At 33.1% G+C, this 11,986-nt stretch overlaps 2 protein-coding genes across 2 annotated transcripts; one reads left to right on the plus strand and one right to left on the minus strand.

Moving 5' to 3' along the window:
* The first annotated feature begins 251 nt into the window (after window positions 1-251).
* Window positions 252-3,320, plus strand: LOC142615281 (homeobox-leucine zipper protein HAT3). Its single transcript, XM_075788016.1, has 4 exons — window positions 252-671; window positions 1,098-1,420; window positions 1,706-1,785; window positions 2,668-3,320. Exons 1-4 carry the CDS (start codon window positions 452-454, stop codon window positions 3,008-3,010), a joined length of 966 nt encoding a protein of 321 aa, XP_075644131.1. The 5' UTR covers window positions 252-451; the 3' UTR covers window positions 3,011-3,320.
* A 4,902-nt stretch (window positions 3,321-8,222) lies between these two features.
* On the minus strand, window positions 8,223-11,563 carry LOC142614998 (actin-related protein 2/3 complex subunit 5A). Its single transcript, XM_075787647.1, has 4 exons — window positions 11,359-11,563; window positions 11,153-11,225; window positions 10,786-10,886; window positions 8,223-8,598 (listed from the first exon to the last, which is right to left on the minus strand). The coding sequence occupies exons 1-4, from the start codon at window positions 11,454-11,456 to the stop codon at window positions 8,463-8,465; spliced, it is 408 nt and encodes a 135-aa protein (XP_075643762.1). The 5' UTR covers window positions 11,457-11,563; the 3' UTR covers window positions 8,223-8,462.
* Between the last annotated feature and the right edge of the window lie 423 nt (window positions 11,564-11,986).

Consider the following 11,986-nt stretch of genomic DNA (forward strand, 5'->3'; position numbering starts at 1 on the left):
TTGTGTTGTGTTGTGTGTCTAATTTTAACCACGGTTAAAATTTTATTTTATTTTATTTTTTATTTAACCAAAGCCAGCAAGCTAAAGCTATGGAAAAGCCAATTATATCATCATTGAGCCAATAGCCTATCTGACACAAGTCATCATTAAATCTATAACCCCCCACACACACCCTCTTTTTATTTCTTTCTTTTCTATCTGTATCTATATATAGTCCCATCCCATCCTTCTATACTGTACTGCAATAACAAAAAGGCTGTGACACACCACCCACACCTGCCAAATTCAGTCATTTCTTCTGTCTTCCTTTCTATTTTTCCATTTTGCTTTCTCAGAATCCAAACGCTGGGCATCTCAAAAAACCAAAAAAAAAAATCAAATCAAATCCCATTTTAGGAGAGAAAAGTGAGAACCTTGGTGGGTTTTTGTTGGAGATAGAGAGAGAGAGAAAATGGGTGAGAAAGGTTCTAGCTTGGAGTTGGGTTTGGGGTTGAGTTTGAGCTTAGGATTTGGAGGTAATAATAGTAGTAACAATAATAATATTATTAATAACAACGACAGTCATAATCAGCCTTCTTCTAAGATGAATCTCATGCACAAGCCTCCTCCACAGTTGGTGCAAAATCATAATCAGAAAACTCCTTGGAATGAAATGTTTCAGTTCCCAGCTGGTAAGTTTTGGAAATTTTGATTTTTTTTTTTTCTATTTTTGTCTCTATTTTGAAGTTAAGAATCCAAAAGATTTCAAGATTGATTTTGGCCTTTATTACTCTATGATTATATGAATATTAACTATCACATTTTCCTTTTAGATGCAAATTGCATATCAAAAAAAAAAAGTTACAATACAGATCCATGATTATAGCCATTCTTTTTCCTTTGAAGCTTGTTCAAAACTTTTCACTTATAGGCTTATAGCTGAATTAAATTTCTGGGTTTTTTTTTTTTTTTTTTGTGTGCAAATTAATCCTAAAACTTTTAAACCCATTTTCGAAAATGACCATTATCATGTCCTTAATCACAGAAGTGCCATTTCACGTAAATTTTACAGACATGGTTTAAAAGATTTTGACATGAAAAAACATGCTTGTTAACAGAGAGAAACCAGGATACAAGGTCGTTTTTGCGAGGAATCGATGTGAACAGGTTACCAGCATCATCAACAGTGGATTACAATTGTGAAGATGAAAATGGGGTTTCTTCACCGAATAGCACAATATCATCGAGCATAAGCGGGAAGAGGAGTGAGAGAGAGGCTAACAATGGAGATGAAAACGATGCAGAGAGAGCTTCTTGCTCTCGTGGAAGCGATGATGAAGATGGAGGTGGCGGTGACACTTCTAGGAAGAAGCTCAGGCTGTCAAAGGAACAGTCTATGCTGTTGGAAGAGACTTTCAAAGAGCACAATACTCTCAACCCGGTCAGTGGCATTTTCGTTATTCTTTTTCTGGGTAAAGGGTGTTTTTTTAAAAGCCAAAATGCAAAATCTATTTCAAGTCCTTCAATTTCGTTTTCGTTAATTTCAGTTTTTTTCCTTTTTGTTAATTTCAGTTCTTGAAACTGTTTTTAAGTTTATTCAATTAAGTTTTATTCGTTAATTGTTGTTAAATGTTAGGGTTATTTTTACAAATTTGTAATTTTTTTCTTTAAAATTTTAAAATAAGGGTGAGTTCTGAATGTGGAGGTTTTTATTTTTTATTATCAGAAGCAAAAGCTGGCACTGGCAAAGCAGCTGAATCTCAGCCCAAGACAAGTGGAGGTGTGGTTTCAGAACAGGAGGGCAAGGTGAGACATTTCTCTAATGATTTAGGGGTATTATTGGTATTAATCTCTTGGGGTAGGGGTGGAATTGTCTGTATCACTAATGTTACCTAAAAAGGAGTGTTTGTAAATTGTAACATATATTTTTTTCTCTTTGCCTTCACAATTTTCATGTGTGAGCATTCAATGAGATGAGTCAAAAGTTTTGGGTTGTTTTCATCAATGGTATTCTTTTTTAACTGTTGGTAACTTGGTAGTAGTAATGGTAATGAATATAACTAGCAACAACTCCCACAGAATTAATTTGAATATCTGAGAAGTTATCTCATGCATTATATGCATCTTTTTGTAGATCCCACAAAATTAATAATGTATTTGTCATTTTACTAAGATATTTCACGCTTCTGAAATATGTATTTTTCCTTTTATAGTAGGCAAACTCACAAGTGAGGAAGTATATCATGTATTGAATGTATTCACATATTCTTTTATGTTGTGAGTCAGGTCCCCACACCACAAACTATGCATGAAAGGAATGCTGCACATATCGGATGCTTGAGATACTTAAGCCATTGTTGTCAGATTAAAATCATTTGGACAAAACACAACTTTCTTTATTACATATGGTTTGGCATTTGGGGTCTAGTTTTGACAAAATCAATACGTAGAATTTAGTGCTCGTATATGATGACTATCATTTGTTGAGATTTTAACATTCAAAACCCGTGTATGTAAATAAATACTTGAGTACTTGTTTGTTGAGATGTCACATTCATTTCAAAGTTAGGTTTTATGATTTCAACATCCATATGTAATGTCATCTATTCATGTATAACATGAATATCACATGTACTATGAATGAAAGGTGTGCAAACTAAATGCTTATTGTTAAATTGATGGATGCAGGACCAAGTTGAAGCAAACCGAGGTGGATTGCGAGTACTTGAAGAGGTGTTGTGAGAATCTAACGGATGAGAATCGGCGGTTGCAGAAGGAGGTGCAAGAGCTTAGAGCATTGAAACTGTCTCCACAGCTTTACATGCACATGAACCCTCCAACCACCCTCACCATGTGCCCTTCATGTGAGCGTGTGAATGTCTCATCTTCCTCCTCATCCTCTATGGTTGCTCCAACAGGCCCTACCCGTCACCCGCAGGGCCCTAATGTCCAAAGGCCCATACCCATTAACCCATGGGCAACATTACCCATCCATCATCGACCGTTGGATGCCCCCGCGTCGCGATCGTAATTTGTTTGCTCGAGTAAGGGCATTGTGGTCATTAGAAGGAAATGGGGTATAATGTGTACGCAAGTGAAGAGAATTGTTGAAGATTTAAGAGGACATGATAATTCATGTTAAGGGTTGTTAGGATATGATTTCATCAAGTCAAAGCCTTGAGCATATCTAATTTTATTTTGAAAGTTCAGTCTTGATAGAGAAAGAGGTTGTAAAGGGTGGATATTAGACAAGAAAAGAAGAACTTTTTTTGTGCTCATATATGTGGCGACTAGGATGACTTGAATGATATAACAAAGAGAATCTGAATCTCTTTTTATTATTATTATTATTATTAAGGATAATGTAAAATTATGCAAAAAAACAAGTTTATGAATTGAACAGTGAATAATGTTCGATTGAGTGGAAATTTGATATGTGTGTTAAGAATATAAATAAAATGCAATTTAATAGTTAGATTTTCAAAATATGTAACCATATTAATAAGGGATAATTATACTCCTATCCCTTGAGATTTGGGGGAATGATAGTCCACCCTAAATCTGAAGGGAAAAAACTATGGTTGTCAAAATCCTGATCTGGATTCTACGATTTTACGATCTCACCTACTTAATAGGATTCGAATCTTTCAAGAATCTTTGCGATCGTTCAGGATCGGTAGGATCACACGATTCTGACGATCCCAAACGACCTTTATTTCTTGTAATGTTTTTAAACTTGACAGAAAGTTCAGTTGGACTTAAATGAAAAATAAAATCTTAATAGACCAAGTTTTTTCACTCTAATGTAGAGAGTGTGTCAGTTGGATCTGAATAAAAAAAATTCCAATAGAGTATTATGTTTTGAGATTTTTGGTCTCTTTAAATGATGCTTACAAATGGATATAGTGATGTATAGTAATTATATCAATAAATGTATAATTTGTGATTATTTAACATACCAATGTGTATTTTTTGTTTTTTCTCAATTAATGTAGGATCTTACAATCCACGATCTACGATCTCACTTACCTCTCACGATCCTACGTAGGATCCCGATTTTGATAACTTTGGAAAAAACACTCCTCTCTTTTGAGGTTTGAAGAAATTAACACTCCACTTGTTTGTTTATATTAGTAATGAAATATTTTAAATTTGTATAAGAATCTCTTTACAAATTTTAACAATAGTCAGTAAAAAAAAAAAAACTAATAAATTTAGAATAAAAATGCAAAATTTATCAAGTACCAAAAATATTTGCAATGACAAATCTCTCCATAATCCATTAAAAAAAATACTAAGCAAATTTCGCACTTAATATTTTAAATTACACTTTAATAATTAAAAATTTATAATGATGAATTTTAATTATGAAATAATATAATTTTGAAAATCTGCCCTTAAGTATAAAGCATGTTAATACACAACATTTTAAATATTAATTTTAAAAAAGTTGGTTAATCGGATGTTAATTGGAGGAAAATGTTTTTTTCCTTCAAGTTTGGAGTGAAGTATCATTTTCCTAAATCTCAAGGGAGGGGAATGTAATCACTCTAAATTTTTTTTTAATGGAAGTTGTAGCATTAGGCTACAACCTTGGTGGTGGGTTCTATTTAGCTCAGCTGGTAAAGTTTCTAATGGTTAAATAAGAAATTTGTGATTCAATCCCCACCTATACAAAAAATCGATTGGTATCTTGATCTAATGATAAAGAAACGAACACCAAAAGTTAAAACTTTCTTAAAAAAAGAAAAAAAAAAAAAAAAAGCTACAACCTTGGTGCTAGCAAAACATTGTCCTACTATTAATAATGTTATCTTGGTATGATTAGAAACTTGGAATTGTGTGGTAAAGGGGGAAAGAGAACAATATTAAAAGTTTCAAATTAAGAAAGAAATTGTGATGTCAAACAAGGTGATTTTGTTGACCTTAAATTGATGGATGGCATTTTGTGGCAAATTGGCAAATGGTTGTCAATTATGGTGGATTAGATTCCCGGGTTTCCTTTGTCAACATTATAATATGGGAATTGGTTCCTTGATCCATGAATTACTAACCAACGAATTTCGACATCCACTATCAGTGGCTACTTTTTAGTTCATCGTGAATCTTACCAAGAGTGTCAAATTATTACCTGTCTAAATCCAATTTATCTATCGTGGGGAAAAATTATAGGTATCCTAGTATAACAGATCATACTATATATGATATATCTATTTTTAAAAAAGACATTTCCATCTTGACCATAAATATTTTATCAAGAGTAATAATGATATAAAGGGTTATCTGTTTTATTGAAAATAAGTGGCTCTCGATTCTTAATCATTACTTATGGCCTATGGGAAATTGGGAATGACAATTACAAAATATATTACATATCAAAATTTATATTAAAAAACAGAGGTTCTATCTATGTAAGAGAATTAAATTAACTTAAGGATAAAGTTGAAATCAATTGCGTACAAGTTATTCTAACTTTTATATTTAATTTTAAAAAAAAAATCATTTTTTTGGGTGATAAATGGCTTTATATAATGACTAATATTGAATATATATATATTTATGGAGCAAGTCTTTCCTTCTCAGGAAAATCCTCTGATTAAGGGGGTGTTGATATCAATTTTCACAACATATTTTCTACAAGCCAAACCTCCTTGTGGGTCAAATTTATGTATTATATTATTTTTTATTTTTTTAAGCAAGATCCAAGATTCAAGCTCATGCATCATGCTGGAGATATTGAGGGAGTGCAGTTTGAAAGATATGGATCGGTTCCTTTTGGACATTTTGCATGAGCCCAACTCATGCGTGCTACCAAGTGGGCAAAGGACACTAGCAGTACCTCAAGATCATGGACGAGGTTTTGTACCTGGCTGACTGTGCCCTTAATTTTTGACCCAGCTCCATTTTTCACACAAAAGCATAGTTGACTCTAAAAACTAATTAGCATAGCCTATTATAGCTAGCCACCAAATGCAGCTGCCAAGAATTTGGGAAACACTAGCCCTTGAGTAAGGATCACTTTATTTCCCAGATTATGCTAAAAGCATGTCAAACTCTTCCCTGAACAAAAGCAATCCAAGCTAAGACATCAAATTAGTGTCATAAGGGATAAAAGTCTCTTCTACTACCCAACAATCAGTTATTAGTAACACCCCAAATTCAATATAAAACTCTATATTCAACTCAAAAACAGGTCAATCGTGTTTTACCCACATAACTGAAACTTTAGAGCAAAATCTTATTCAGCCAATTAACATTCTCATAGTTCTGAAGTTTAGGAGTGGAAATATGAGTATAGAGGAACCCTTTTTTTCTTTTTCACGACCTCTCTCAATATCCTTTTCTCGCTGACTGTGGGTTGAAATTTCGAACTTGTTGTATTTTTATGCATTTATCTACATTTTTGTTTTTGGCTTTTTGATTTATCTCTTATTAAAGCACCATTAGCCTTTATTCACTAAATATTGGAGTCTTGGGCTTGATACTCTCAAGCAAATAATCACTTCTAAAAGAATCCAAGGGGAGATTTGGTTTATTCTAGTATTTTTGGCCCTTGTCGCATGATGTCGTTCATAGGGGCCATGCATATTAATTTAGAAACATTTAGACTCTGATTTTGGTGGTTTAGGGAATTTTAATGTGGTCCAAAACCGAAACCTTCATGTGGTCCACAATTACTATTTTTTATATATTTTTTCTCAACTTCTCCAGCTGCGACCTGCTTATGGATATCCCAATGGCTACAATGCAAATTACATTTTCATAGTTCATAGACAAATATTTCAGAACATTCAAAGTGGCAGATTTCAAGGAAATCTTGGAAACAATAAATCTTGAGATACAAAATTTTTCACAACTCTAACATGGGTTATTATGACTGGTAAATAATAAAAATAGTGTTAGTGGTGAACCCAATTAAAAGTAATATTGCTTCGATCACAAGAAGCCTATAACCCATGTTGATTCTACCATTATAGAAGAAGTCTTAAAGAGGTAATTTGGGGTAACATGACCATGAGATCCAAAAGTCATCTATTTTATATAAACAAAAAATTATTTTTAAACACACATGTGTGTATGTATATATGTATTAAAAAAATCAGCACACATACATGTGTAAATTAAAAATAAATAAAAAAAATTTGGAGGGCCATGCCCCCTCTCCCCCCAGACATTAAACTTATAGAGCATTTGTTATCTAGACTTATCACTTACATTTTCTTCATCTGACTTATTACTCACATTTTCTTCATGCATCTAGAATAACAATTTAATTGTATCAATAGTTATCATAACACAAACTCTAGAAAAAATTTGCCATTATACCTTTTAAAGCTACATTGAACTTTTGCACATTTTTTCATATATATATATATATAAAGAGAGAGAGAGAGAGAGATGAGTTCAAGTTACACCTTTTTTACATCGTAGATTTCTAAAAGATCTAACAGTTAAAAAAGACACCATTAAATGTTATTGCTTTTTATCTTATTACCTAATTAATATTATCATTCTTTCTCTCTTTATTTATTGCTTTCCACCAAATAATATGTATATGCTACGTTAAACATTTTTAAACTTCCAAAGTTTCAACCTATTTCAAGTAAATAAATTTCAAGTAATGGGTTCCAGTTAGCTCAACTAGTAAAGTCTTTAATGGTTGAATAAGAGATCTGTGATTCAATCTCCGCCTACACAAAAAACTGATTGGTGTCTTGGTTTAATGATAAAGAGCTATCATCAAAAGCGGACGTCATAGGTTAAAATTCTATCTAAAAAAAAAAAAAAAAAATATATATATATATATATATATATATATATATATATATATATATATATATATATAATTCTATAGTTACAATGGAGGATAAAAGATTTGAATCATGGACGTCTTCACTAGAAAAACCACAAACACCCCGAGAACTTCTGTACACAATTTGTTATTATAAGTAAATAAACTTCTGAACACAATTTTGATGACTGACTACATGCACTTAGGTTCTATGACATGGAGTCCAAAAAATAGCGTTCCCTCAAGTTAAAAGCCAAAAAAGCTTAAAAGTTGGAAGTAAATTTGAAAGTTAAGTCTTTATCATTCTCTCTCATATCAATATTATGCAGTTTTGGGAAACTGAAGCAACCGTGAAAAGCTAGAAACCGAAGCAGCCAAGAAATAAGAGAAACAAAAAGACAGGAGGAATCAAAAAAAGTAAGAACACAACAAAATAAATCAAATGATAAACTTTTGTCACGGAACCTTTGAAACAGGTATATATTTTACGCCAGAGATAGAATTGATTCTGCATGATTTTCCATAAACTCTAACAATTAAAGTCCAAAGATTTATACTTTGACAGCATAACTATCAGTGTAACATAGCATCGTAAGCTGCAGTTTGGCATACATGTGTGAGAGGATAAGAACAAATGAGAACAGACAAATTCTTCACAGCATTAACTTTATTGATGTAAGGTGTGGGAAAATTAAACTGTATTCACAGTGTCAGCAAGGCAACGTAGTATACATCCCAAACCAGCTCTCTCTGTTAGTTTTTCATGGATCCGAAGGCATTGGTCGCATGTGGGACGATCTCCAGTAGACAACCCTCTATACAAGTACCTGAAAGTGATACCAAAAATCTCAAATTGTTAAAATTGCCAAACATGTTATATACCAGGCTACAATGGATGACCATTCTTGGTGGTGGTGGTGGTGGTAGGGGGAGAGAAATAATGGCAAGGATAAAGTAAATATTGAAATGAGTACTAACAAAACTAACTTGATATATTCTTTTCAATTTATGGCAAAAATTAGCCACATATAGTGAAAGAAAAGTGTATGGGTGAATCCATAGATAAAAGAATTTAAAGTAGTCTTCAAATTGGGTTAGACTGAAATAAAGTTTCCATTTCTTCAAGCAATTGTGCAACATTCTTTTTCTCCCCATTTGATATTTTATCTACAATCAATGAACCTATTACTATTATTCATTATAAATCTTCTAAAAATATCAGTAAGGGACAAAAAGCTCACGTTGCACATATAGCCAAGGGTAGGATGAATTTCTGCATATCCAATTATATTACTAATACTAAATATATACAACTAGTACAAGAACTGCTACAAACAATGTTAACTTTTGCGGCCTGCACTATCTTCTAATATCACCAATATAATTCTAACAAGCCAATACTTAATCAGCCAAACATGCAAGTGTTTTTGTCACAGCAGATACCGATCCCATAAGCATGGTGTGAAATGCAAATGACAGAATGAATACTAGAACACAAAGTGCATCACATGTCACATCAACTATGATGTGAAGGCAAAATTCTTCACATGATGATAATGTATCTGAATGCACGTGATACTTTGTCTATTGCTCGATACTTATGATTACTAGCCCTGGTACCAACAAAGATGCTCAAACTCAATTCTTGTCTATCTTGATTACTGAAGATCCAAATGTAACATCAGGGTGACACTGGCTATTACATATTTACACTGAAACTCATCACCGTCCATTCTGCAGATGACAATGTCAATCTCATTTCTACGTTTTCCAACATTAGTTGTTCAAGGAACTTTAACATAATTTAATGCATCCGTTTCCTCTTAGGCGAGGTAATGGTGATTGTTCAGGGTCTCCATTTCCTGTTGCATAACAATCACAACAATGTCTAGGTCATGGAATCAGTGTTGGTAAAAGTGCCAGGCACACTTAAATGCAAAAGTCTCCTGGAGCCTAGGCACCAAGCACAAAGCACAAGTGTGCACCTGATTGAAGTGAACCGCACATTTTTTCTAAAAAACATTGATCAATTTGAAAATAATTATTAATTGGCAATACAACAATCAAGTAATCAAGAAATCATATAAGTTGAAATAAAAGAGTACATAAAATTCATATATTTATATAAGCCCCTCATTATGCAATTTTTCAAGTCATTTTTATTTTTTTGGATCAGCTAGATATGAGTTCTTCTGTCAATAACCTTTCTTGAATATCCGGTAGCCATAATGCACCATGACTATTTACTAATATTAGTTAATAATTTATTAAGTTTAAGTCTATAAGAATTAGTCAACATAAGATCAATGATGGATTGTGGATTGATTGTGGTCCCAAATGGGTCTTATAGAAGTGTATAGCAGCACACCATAACATTGAATTTTATAAATACCAAATCAATGTTTTATATCAATAGTGTTAAGACCCTATGACTACAATTCAGTTTTAGCTTTTTTTTTAAAAAAAAAAATTATAAAAAAGCGCACTTCTTTGAATGCGCATCACTTTAGAGGCAAAAAGCACAGGAGCTTTGGTGCTTCGCGCTTAAGGCGCGGTTTTACCAATACTGTATGGAATGCAATGCAGCGGCCTAATTTTGCTTCTAAACTTACAAAGAATTCCCTTAAACTAGGGGAAAAAATTAGGATGCTCGAGTCAAACACATGTTTCCCCAGCTGATACCACTCCTCACTAACAATTGTGCAAATCCACCATTCATGTTAGATTATGTCAGGGTCATTCAATTGGCTCTTGAGGCCAATTCTTTAGCTCTTTTCAAATTATGGTAGGTTACATATCTAGGGAGACTGTAGAGTTCCCGATTCAAGGGCAATCATGGATCCAAAATTAAGATCTGAAATCCATACAATCAAGTAAATAAAAAAAAAGAAGAAAAGTAGAAGATTTGAGCAGCAACATTATCAATAAAAAAAAAAAATCAAGATGAATGTAAAACAAGTTTACATGTTATCATCGAAAAATGAAGTAAAATTAGTATTTGAGTGAGCACTCACTTCATGAGGATATCATAGTACTCAGCATCCAAAGAAGAGAGCAATCCTTCCACATCCTTTATTGCCATTAGAGCTCTATGCACTACTATCCAATTCGCCGACTGCAAAACCCCCGAAAATCACATCAATCTCTCTTCATTTTCACTACACACACCCAAAAAATTAGAGGCTTATATATTTCCAATTCAACACTGAACTCAGCTCAATAGAAGAATTGAGAAACTTTTTTTCACACATTGAATTGACCCTAACAACACTGTTTTAAGTTACTGTTGAGTTTTCTTTCCGCAATTTTCTCAGGAACCAAACACGGTATAAGAAAAAATAAAGAAAATAATTTCTAGAGAGAAAGAGAGAGAGTGACAACCTTGCAACGTTCGTCTCGGGTCTTGGGAGGCGAGCCTTCGAGAGCAGTTTTCAGAGCTTCGACTGGTTTAGACCTGCCATGGATCAGAAATCAAAGTTCTTTACTTTTTTGGGATTTCGCAATTCACAGTGTAAAAAATTCAAAGAAACAAAGAGGGTTTTTACTGAGAATTTTAGACAAAGAAAATTTTGATGGAAAATGATTACTGTTTGAGTAGGCTTTCGATCTTTCGAGATTTGTGCTCGATTCTCGTGATTATCGCCTCCGCATTGTCTGCTTCCACAAATCCCTCCGTTGATGCCATTCTTTCTCTCTCTCTACGGGATTTTCTCACCTCTGGGAAAATATTTTCCCGAGAAAGTGATTCATTCTCATATTGGTTTCCAAAACGGTGTCGCTTTGATGATTAGGAAAATAAGTTCACCTTTTGCGGGATGGGCTTGAATAAAGCCTAAAGGGTTCTGGGCCTTCTGGCTCATATTTCCCTCCTTTTATAAAATGTTATGTAAGTACAAAATTTCTTATTGTTCAAATAAGGCAACAAAAAAAAAAACACACAATTTGTCCCTGAATTATTTGTTTGAGTAGTGATATAGGATTCAGATCCTCTAGAGTTCCTAGGGTACTCTACCAAGTAGAGTTCATTAAATCCTAACCACTCTTTAATGATTTAATGGTCTAGATTTTGCCATGTCAGCATTTCATTAACAATCATCTTAATTGTTTTGTTTACAACATTATTTTATTATTTCAAGAATATTATTAATGAAATGCTGACATGACAGAATCTAAACCATTAAATCATTAAAGAGTGGTTAGGATTTAATGAACTCT

Source organism: Castanea sativa, chromosome 11 (assembly GCF_040712315.1).
Source record: "Castanea sativa cultivar Marrone di Chiusa Pesio chromosome 11, ASM4071231v1".
NCBI lineage: Eukaryota > Viridiplantae > Streptophyta > Magnoliopsida > Fagales > Fagaceae > Castanea > Castanea sativa.